The sequence below is a fragment of the Hemibagrus wyckioides genome, linkage group LG11 (assembly GCF_019097595.1).
Source record: "Hemibagrus wyckioides isolate EC202008001 linkage group LG11, SWU_Hwy_1.0, whole genome shotgun sequence".
In the NCBI taxonomy this organism is placed as follows: domain Eukaryota; kingdom Metazoa; phylum Chordata; class Actinopteri; order Siluriformes; family Bagridae; genus Hemibagrus; species Hemibagrus wyckioides.
In genome coordinates, this window is record NC_080720.1 from 33,508,120 (window position 1) to 33,518,351 (window position 10,232).

At 41.5% G+C, this 10,232-nt stretch overlaps 1 protein-coding gene and 1 long non-coding RNA gene across 3 annotated transcripts in view; both read right to left on the minus strand.

Annotated features, from left to right (window-relative positions):
* Positions 1-1,098: 1,098 nt before the first annotated feature.
* On the minus strand, positions 1,099-7,476 carry LOC131361282 (E3 SUMO-protein ligase CBX4-like). 2 transcript variants are annotated; one of them, XM_058402311.1, is made up of 5 exons: positions 7,369-7,476; positions 7,146-7,189; positions 6,411-6,476; positions 4,313-4,379; positions 1,099-3,925 (listed from the first exon to the last, which is right to left on the minus strand). In XM_058402311.1, the coding sequence occupies exons 1-5, from the start codon at positions 7,435-7,437 to the stop codon at positions 2,903-2,905; spliced, it is 1,269 nt and encodes a 422-aa protein (XP_058258294.1). In that variant the 5' UTR covers positions 7,438-7,476; the 3' UTR covers positions 1,099-2,902. The 2 variants fall into 2 exon arrangements, with proteins under 2 accessions (XP_058258294.1, XP_058258295.1); XM_058402312.1 differs by lacking the exons at positions 7,146-7,189; positions 7,369-7,476 and having other exon boundaries at positions 6,342-6,428.
* Positions 7,477-7,805: 329 nt separating this feature from the next.
* LOC131361316 (uncharacterized) overlaps positions 7,806-10,232 on the minus strand; it is a 16,780-nt gene continuing 14,353 nt past the window's right edge. Inside the window, exon 3 of the long non-coding RNA XR_009206013.1 lies at positions 7,806-8,440. This is a non-coding gene — a long non-coding RNA (uncharacterized LOC131361316). The remainder of the gene's footprint in view (positions 8,441-10,232) is intronic.

Sequence of the window (10,232 nt, forward strand, 5' to 3'; positions counted from 1 at the left end):
GTTTGTTTGTTTGTATGTTTGTGTGTGTTTGGATGTTGGTTTGTATTTGTTTGTATTTGTATTTGTTTGTGTTTGTGATTATATGTTTGTTTATGTTTGTTTGTGTTTGGATGTTTGTGTTTGTATGTTTTGTTTGTCTGTCTTTGTGTTTGTATGTTTGTTTGAGTTTGGAGGTTTATTTGTGTTTGTTTGTTTGCGTTTGTTTGTTTGTGCCTCCTGTCAGTCATTTTATAAACACTATGTATGTATCTATATGAACCATTCAAGATCCTGAGGATGAAGCTTTGTGAACTTGAGCAGGAATCATCTTCAGTGGTGTATTTTCAGCAATGAGGAACACTGAGGTGTGCCACAGTACCTCAGTACCCGAGCCCCACGTCCAGCTGAAGAACGGCTCCATGCTGCCAGCACCATGCTTCACTGTGTGTAACACTGTTCTGAGGTGATAAGCTCACATCAAGCCACAACACGTTTTTGTGATGACTGGAAGCTGTTTTTTGTGAGAAAAGTGCTTCTGCGTAGCCGCTCTACCACGTACCTCAGATGTGTGAAGAATCCCAGAGATCATTGTGCAGGTAGTGATCTTCAGATGTTCCTGAAGTCACTTTAATGTTGCTGTAGATCCCTCAGCAGCCTCCCTGATACTTTTTCTCCTTGTTCTGTTGTCCTTCCTCTTCTTGCTGATGTCGCTCTGTGGTGCCACATTTTATTTGTTTCACTTGTTGTTAATCAGAATCACGTCACCGATGACAGCGATGATGATGATGATGATGACTTTTAAACATGAGGTTGATTTCCTTCTTTCATCGTGAATGGGAATTTTTTAAAGATATAATTATAATCATTTGTTTAATTGCTAAACTGGCTGTTTAACTGGGAGTGCAGCATCACAGGACAGGTTGTCTAGCCCAGCAGGACATTCCTGTGTCACAGAGCTGTGGCTCTGATAAGACTCTCAAACCCGTGTTGGCTTTAGAGACAGTGCAAAGTGCAGAAGGATATCTGCACAATGACCAGAAAAAATGTGCCATTATCTCTCTCAAAACAAACACACACTAACACACACACACACAGACACACACACACACACACACCATGTGAGAATCTAATCACACAAAAATAAGCTTTTAATGTGTTGAGATGTTGGTCTGGGACACAAGTTTACAGGACATTGACACAGCTGGACGTAACATTTCCAACGTTCACCTTTACATACATGAGTGCTTAAAAAATGATAGCTTTATGTATGAAACAAGCAGCCTGAAAAATCAAATCAACCCATGAATCCCCAAGAGTCGGCACCGCAATTCATCATCAGATCATCAACATGTTTTTGTGCTTTTTGCTGAAATTTAGTTCTTTCTGAAGGCATGAGGGCAAATGTTTCATCACACGCCAATGAATTTAAGTCATTAATGATTCAAATCTCATGTTACTGAGTACAAATGCCTGTTTGGAATAATTTTTGGAATGATAATTTGTCTTTAAATACACAATTATTATGTACCTTTTAGTACTCGTGATATCAGAATAAAACAAGAAGTAACAAAGAAAAAGGTAGAAATATTCAATATAAGCGCATGAATAATGCAGACTTCATTTCCATGTGGCGAGAAATCATGAAGGGTGTAATGATACGCAAGGAACAAATTCCACCTGAATTCACGATTCGGCGGCGTCTCGCTACGACGTGTTTACGATAACAGCGGGAATAAAAACCCAGAGGACGTGTGTTAGGTTTCCGTGTTCCGGCGATTAATGAAAACAACATTATAAAAGAAGAATAAGTGAATGTAATGACGCAGTGTTTGTGTGATGTGTTCGGACTCCTAGCAGCATGAAATAAACATAGCTAAACACCGATAATTATACATTAGTGCTCTGCTCAAGATGGGACTGATGTTGCCAGATTTTCCCCTAAGTACATCTTAAACCTGAAACAGAGCAGAAACAGTGGGATTTAGCTGTGTATTATTTTGTTTTTTATATCTCCTACTCAAAATGTAAAAAAAACAGACTTGGCAACCCTGAGTGGTGTTTTGCAGATTTATGTAGGACAAGTGTTTTTGTATAAGCTGAGTGAAGATGCAAAGAACGTGTATGTGTGTGTGTTTCATTGGTGTTGGTGTAGATAGTGCAGCTAGTTTGCTAGTACAGTAGTGTGCTAGCTTGTAGTATCAGCTCGTGAAAAGCAGCGTGATTAGGGAGAACGTGTTTTTTTATTTTTAACCCTGGTCGCCTCCAGTGATTCGAGATAAAGAGGAAGTCAAAACGTGAGTTTGATTAGAAGTCTAAATCTTTAAGTATTTTAGAACATTCTGCCAACGTTGATTGTTACACAAAGAGTTGAAGGTATCGTTCAGTATGCAGACAAATCAAATCGTGAACATCGTCCCGAACGAAGCGACGCGTCACGCCGTATCGTTACACCCCTACCCTATTCGTTACATTAGAAATGAGGAAATGTTAATAGCAGCAGGTGAATCTGATCGTCAGCGTTAAATTCAACTCAGTTGAGTGCTCACAACAAAACTTGTGTTAAGTCCCGCCTCCTATCCATCTTCAGTGGGTGATTATAACGTTCTGTGATTGGCTGAAAACAAGAGAGAGAGAGAGTGAGAGAGAGAGAAAGAGAAAGAGTGAGAGAGAAAGAGAGAGAAAGTGAGAGAGAGAGAAAGAGAAAGAGAGAGAGAGAGTGATGGCGCTAACATTAGCAAAGCAGCTTGGCAAAATAATTTTTTTTTGTAAAAATAACGGTCATTTATATAACATTATTATTATCATGAAAATGTCAAGTAATAACTTGGGTATTCATAACATTAGATCATTCTGGAAAACAAGCTTATTTACATGCCCACAAATTTACAAATAGTTTTCAGTAGTTCTTGTTGTTGTTGTTTTTTCAGACAGGAACATATTCCTTGAAAGTCACTGTGAGGCAGTTCGCTGTGATGTCTGTGATTATTATATTCCCCAGAAACGGCGTGAAGCTCGGAGCACTCTCCGGTTCCCGTGTGGGCGGAGGCATCTCCGTCTCAGCCGGGGCCGAGAGCTCGTTCGAACGACAGTCCGTGGGAGTGTTTCTGGCTCCTCGAGAACCCGAGAAGCTCAGATCCATCGGCTCGTCCTGACACGAGTCTGAGAGGTCAGTCGTGCTGTGGTGTCCGTTCACGCTCGTGCCGTTGCTCTGACCCTGACGCGAGCTAGCGTTTGGTGCACTAATGCTCCGACGGCTCAGGAAGCTCTGAGCACCCCGTTGGTCGCCACAAGGTTCCGAGTGATGCCGCTTATAGACGCCATTTTCCGATGTTGCCGTTTGTCCGTTTTTGTTGTTCTCGTGGAAGCCGTTTTCAAAGCCGTTCCTCTCGGAGGGTTTGGTTCCCTCTGCAGAGCCGTTGACGCAATTGGTTCCTCTCTCCACCGATTGGTTCTGCTTCACCCTCCTGTCCACCCGTTTCCCATTCTCCATGTATTTACTCATCACGATGACGATTCGTCCGTTTTTGTTCTTGTTCTTCACAATTTTTAGTTTGCTGTTAGTTCCGTTCACAGGTCTTGTGCTCTCCTGAATGAGCTTTAAATCTCCCTTTCCACCATCAAGAACCTTCTCCAGCTCCATGCTGACATCCTTCACGTCGCCGTGACGTTCCTGATCCGGTTCCCGAGACTGTTCCTGCTGGTAGGGTGTGGGGTCGGGTCGGTACTGGTGGTGATTCATGCTGTGGAGCTGGTAGTACTGCTTCTTCTCGTTCTTCCCGTTGATCAGGACGTCATCCAGGCTCTGGTATGGCTGCTGCCTCCTGCTGTCCAGACAGAACTGCTGCATCTGTGTCACGCCGGCGGATGGATTGAGACGGAACCCGCTGCCCTGAGATACATCATGAAGGTCAGAAAGAACGCTGGATCTCCGGGCAAATGATGAGACCTGAAATAAAATAAAATAAAGTTTTCTAAACATGATGAAGGACAAAGATCATCATTAACTGGTCAAGAAAGCATCACAATGTCTCTCTCTCTGTCTCTCTCTCTGATGGTCTCGCTCTCTCTGTCTTTCTCTTTGTCTTTCTCTCTGATGCTCTCTCTCTCTCTCTCTCTCTCTCTCTCTCTCTCTTTCTCTCTCACCTTACAAATCTTTTATGTAAACTGTATGTGTCTGAGATGGAGAAGACAGAACGCGTGCTTTGCTGCTTCATTTATCTAAGAAATTTCCCCAAACATTTGCATTGCAAAGCCATGGACACCAGGTACCAAGAAACCTGGCTATGAGAAACAGTGTGTGTGTGTATGTGTGAGTGTGTGTGTGTAGTCTCACCTGGGTGAGAAAGTGTTTGGGTTTCGGGCCTCTCTTGCGGTAGCCCATCAGCTGCTCCTCGCGCTCCCTGTGAAAACACGGATTCTTTTTTTAATAAGATTCTTTCATCAGATGTTTCTTATATTCTTATTTCACCTAAATACCATCTACAAGAGTTCTTTGGATATTTCAGAGTTCACAGATTTTACAGAACACAGAAAAAGCAAAACAGAACCTTCAGTGTTTTCCATGTTCTGAAAGTGTAAGAGAAATTTCATTCGGATGTGATGTCTCCTGTATGAAACACTGCATGAGCTGCACTAAGTTAATTTCTCTTCTAAACATCTCCATAGCATCCATCACCTTCTGTCTCATGATTTGATTCCTGATGTGATTTATGGAGGTCATTCTGACCAGCTGCAACGTCTCCACAGTCTCTTAAACTCTCAGGAACATAATCTAACTTTTCAAAAGTAATGAATATTCATAACAACATATAATGACATTCATCTTCATCACCACCACCACCATCGTCATCATCATAGTCTCTCCTTTTGTTTCCGTCCACAACTGACGAAAAACCCTGATGAGGCGTCAGAGCAGCCGCATCAACCTCGTCGGAGGCGTGCAATTTATTCACAACAAAAAAATTCCCCCAGCGACTAACTGTTCAGAACCCACGCCATCCCAGAATGCTCCTCTGTCAGTGTTCAGCAGGTGGGGGATGGGAAGCGAAGGGACGTTAATGTATGTGGCGACACGGAAAATCTCTTTAGGTTTGAACCGTGAAGGTTAAATGTGTGTGTGTGTGTGTGTGTGTTGGAAAACACTCCGGAAAAACAGTGTGTGTGCATGCTTCAGCTCTAACAACGCACATCAGCGTGGAATCATTATGCCTTTGCTCGAAAAAGCTAAACATCACAGAGAAGAAAAGCGAGGAGAAGTGTTACGGGTCAGGGGGCCACCCCACATGACTGTGGTCACAGACGTACCAGTGTGATGTCACGCTTACATGATGATAATGAGCTCTAGAACACATCGCAGAACACACAGGGTGTCTCATGGTGTCACACTTTAAAAATTCCACCAGAGTTTAGGATGAATGACATATATTCTGGTGTAATCATAAATCCAGCCAATCAGAGGAGGTCTGGTGGAGCAACCTGGTCACATGACACAACTAATCACTGCTCAACATAAACTCTTCAAAAAGAGAGAGAGAGAGAGAGACAGAGAGAGAGAGAGAGAGAGAGAGAGAGAGAGAGACAGAAAGAGAGAGACAGAGAAAAAGAGAGACAGAGAAAAAGAGAAACAGAAAGAGAGCGAGAGAAAAAAAGAGAGAGAGAGAGAGAGGGGTGGACAGCAGTGAGGTAGTAAAATCTTTTTGGTTGCCAGATTAACTGTTTTTACTCACACATTTATTAAATTTTGTGCATTAATTGTTGTTTATTTTTTATTCTTTCTTGCTGCTCACATTGTCCCTCCTACAGCCCGAACCGTTTATACAGAAACATGCACCGTCAAAAATAATTTAGACACACAACTGGACCTTAAGTTGTACCTTCTGCTGTAAATAAACATTTTATACTGACAGCATGTACATCAGGTACGCAGGACACAGTAATAATGTGTATAATTACAGTCTGTTAACTGATAATGCTGCAATGTTTGATTCATACTACAGTTTTCAATTGAAATAAATAAATAAAAATAAATAAATGTATTTTGACTGGACTTTTAAATTTCTCTACTTCCATTCTATTTCACACACTTTTATTATCTGAGTATGAAACATTTTACATAGTTTTTTCCTCCTTTCTGTTAGTGTTTCTATAACTGTTCTGTTTGTATCGGCTTTATCTCTGTAAGTAAAGTTTATTATTGTCTTTATATTTATCATCATCATGGTGATCTCAAACAGTTTGGGGTGCCAACTTCTGCACCCATCCCATAATCATACATTTGTTAAATAGTACAATAATCATCACAATGCCTGGGACAGTAGAGTGTGTTTTCAGGATGCACCCATCCCCACCACACCATACCACACCTGTCCGCAGTTCTCTATCTGTCTATCTGGCAACCCGGAAGTCGCGAACACCTGTCACGCGCCGCTCACCTGTGCTGGAACGCCACGAGCAGACGCGGGTCGAGAATGTTTTCCTCCGGTTCCCACGTGTTGTACCTGTTTATAGAGGAGAGAGAGAGAGAGAGAGAGAGAGAGAGAGAGAGAGAGACAGAGAGAGAGATCAGAATGTGAACATAAAGCGGTATATCACAGGAAACTCCGCAGCGACATGGCAGGAAAATTCATCAATCTATAAACTAATAATAATTAAAAAACAACAACATATCACTACACATCGTAGCCGCATGCATTAAAAACATCGCTCATTCTCATTACTGTGGAACTGTGATCATTATGAGGAGGTAAACAACACTGTGATGCAAAACACATACATATATACATACATTTTATTTTTTTAATATTCTGCAAACGCATTGTGCTTTAACGGAGAAACACGCAGTGCAATGAAACTTACGATTTGTTTATATGCTTTATACACGCACTGTGCTATGGTTTAAAGACACCTCTAAAATGCATTCATTTATTTATTAACATGTTTTTTGTTGAAATAAAAAGGGAATTAAACGCGAAGGAAGGCGGCACATGGGCACGTTGGCGGCACTGCGCGCGGGATTAAATTCATTCTTCATCTTTTATTTCCTTCCTCTTACTCTTTCACTTTCTGGCGCGCGCACACACACACACACACTCACACACTAAGCCACACACACAGTATAACACACACGTGCAAGAAAGGCGTAAGAGATAAAGAGATTAAAGTCTTACTTTGGTGACCAGCCTCTCCACTTGACCAGGTATTCGAACCTTCCCTGTGGATGATGCCGTGAATTTAATATTAAAACAAACATAAAGGCAAAGTTGTGGTTTATTTTATTTATTTATTTATTTATTTAGTCTAAAAACAAACCCGCAGTAAAAGTCTCCCGAATCTCGACCTCACACATTTCTCTGCACTGACTAAAAAAATAGAGGAAATAATCCAGCAAACCTTTCGGATGCGTTTCTTCTCGATGCTCTCCACGGCGAACACTCGCTCTCCCGCCGCAGGGAGCTCCATTTTTATTGCAAATTAAAAAAAAAAAAAAAAAAAAAAAATATATATATATATATATATATATATATATATATATATATATAGGTCGGTATCTCTGTATTAAGAGGACGGAAGCGGTGTCTCAGCGTGCGGGTGAGTGTTTATAATCCATGTGAGTGTGAACAGGAGGAATTCTTTATCCTCCACACGAAGACGCGCTGTGAAGTCTCTGGAAATGAAATGCAGAAAAACACACGGCGCAAAATAGCCATGGCCGTGACGTCACGAGACCGGGCCCCACCCACCCCCCCTCCTCTCTCCACTAGCACCATCACCACCACAGCCACCACCATCAGCCCTCCCTCGCCACCCTCACCTCGCGCGCCCCCCGTTGTACGCATGCGCGGTCCCATGTCAATTCTCCACTTCCGGGTTGTTCAGCAGTCTCGCGTGCGGCTTGACGCATATTCAAAGTGCTAAATCTTACTGCGTCACATAGTTCCATAAAGACCCAGAAAACACACACACACACACACACACACACACACTGTGAACTCATTTAAAATGCAAAAAAAACAGTCTTAGTGAAAACAAAGTAAATGATGTGTTTATTATTTTTATGTATTTATTAACCTTTTTTTTGTTTAATGCTCTGAATAAATATTCATATACTATCCTAAAAAATGATGGGTTCTATACTGAACCTTTCCTTTTGTGCCTTTTCACCTGTATATATGGATATAGTGAGCTTTAAAAATAATTTCACTGCCATAACAATACAGTCTCAGTATGAAAAACATACAAACACTCCTACAGCTTATATCTCTCTAGCTTTATTTGGTTTATTTCTAGCTTTTACCTTGAAAGGTGCTCAGCAGGTTGCTCTGCTGTGAACACGTGTGATTTGAAAGACGTTCTGATGAGGTTCTCTTGTCCTGTTGGCTCAAACTGAGTGTTGATGTAAATCTTGACTGATTGATACAACAGCCAATAGTGTTGGAGATACCCCATGCCACGAGTTATTCGACTGTCCAAGTTCCAATTCAGAAAATCCGATGTTCCACCAGAACAGTGAAAGAAACAGAAGACAGGTTTGGACATTTCATAGACAACAAATGAAAAATAAATAAATAAATAAATACGTTACATTTAATGTTAACCTAACATGCTACAATCCATCACACTCTTAGAGATCATAAAACTCTGGACTTCTGGTAGTTCCCAGAATATCAAAGTCCACTAAAGGGGGGTAGAGCGTTTTTGTATTTAGCTCCTAAACTTTGGAATAGTCTTCGGAAATTAGTCTTGGAATAGAGTTCAGGGCTTAGACACAGTCTCCCAGTTTAAACAGTGGTGGCTCAAATGATTAAGGCTCTGGGTCGTTGACTGGAAGATTGGGGGTTCATGTTGCCACTGTTGGGCCGTTGAGCAAGGCCCTTAACCCTCTCTGCTCCAGAGCGCTGTATCATGACTGACCCTGCGCTCTGACCCCACCCTCCAAGGATGGGATATGTGAAGAAAGAATTTCACTGTGCTGTAATGTATATGTGACAAATAAAGGCCATTTCATAAAAAAAGGTAGATTAAAGACGTATCTCTTTATCCAGGCATACACATAATACATCCCATAACCTTGTGCTCCAGTACATCTGATTAAATGCACATTATCATCTAGTGCTTGCCAACATTATGAACAGTAGCTACGCTAATTCCTCTCCACTTGTTTTCCATTTTTCTACCCATCCCAAGGCATCTAGAGATTTTGCCAGCTCCAGTAGACCTTCTGTGAGAAGAGGCAGACCCTGCAAGGATCCCGAGGCATCAAGCTCCAGCTGGATTCTGCTTCATGAAGATTTTAGGTATTTAAAACGAAGATGCTGACCACATGACTTTGAGGACAACAACCTTCTAATTTATACCCACAGTAAGAAGAAGATAAAGAAGAAGAAGAAGAAGAAGAAAAAGAAGAAGAAGAAGAACTGAGGGCAAGAAGCCTTTATTATCTCCACACATACATTACAGCACAGTGGAATACTTTTCTTCGCATATTCCAGCTGGGGAAGGTGGGGTCAGAGCGCAGGGGCAGCTATAATACAGCTGGAGCAGAGAGGGTTAAGGGCCTTGCTCAATTGCCCAGCAGTGGAGTTTGGTGGTGCTGGGGCTCGAACCCTGATCCTCAACCCAGAGCCTTAACCACTTGAGCCACACCACTGCCCCAACATTCTACATATGCTGTATCTGCATCACACAACTGTAACTGACTGTACATGACTGTAGAAAGGACATTGCTCATAATCACACACTTATAATAATTTATAATCACACTCTCTGGTGTCACCCAGTTGATGATCAGGTTCCCTTTTGAGTCTGGTTCCTCTCAGGGTTTCTTCTTCTTACCATCTAAGCGAGTTTTTCCTCGCCACATCATTAGAACTTTAATCCTGGACTTTTCTTTGTTTCTTATGTTCTGTGAAGCTGATCTGAGACATTGTCCATTGTTAAAAGTGCTATGCAAATAAAACTGAACTGAACTGAATTGAACCCTGTCCACTGTACAATAAAGGGAATAAAGTGTTGTGAGCTTTGTACAGACATCAGAAAGTTATCATTTATCTGAGTTTTGTACTGAGTCGTAAGTCATAACCTGGTTAGAATGCATCAAGTTCACATTCCATGGAGTTTGTAAACCGTCGTGATAACAGAATAACAGATAAGCAGATTAAAACAAGGTTTAGGATTTTTAGGATTTTTTTCTGCTTAAACATCTCAAAGTGCTGAAAGAAATCAAACATTCCGGAGAGTGAAGCGTGTCGGCTTTT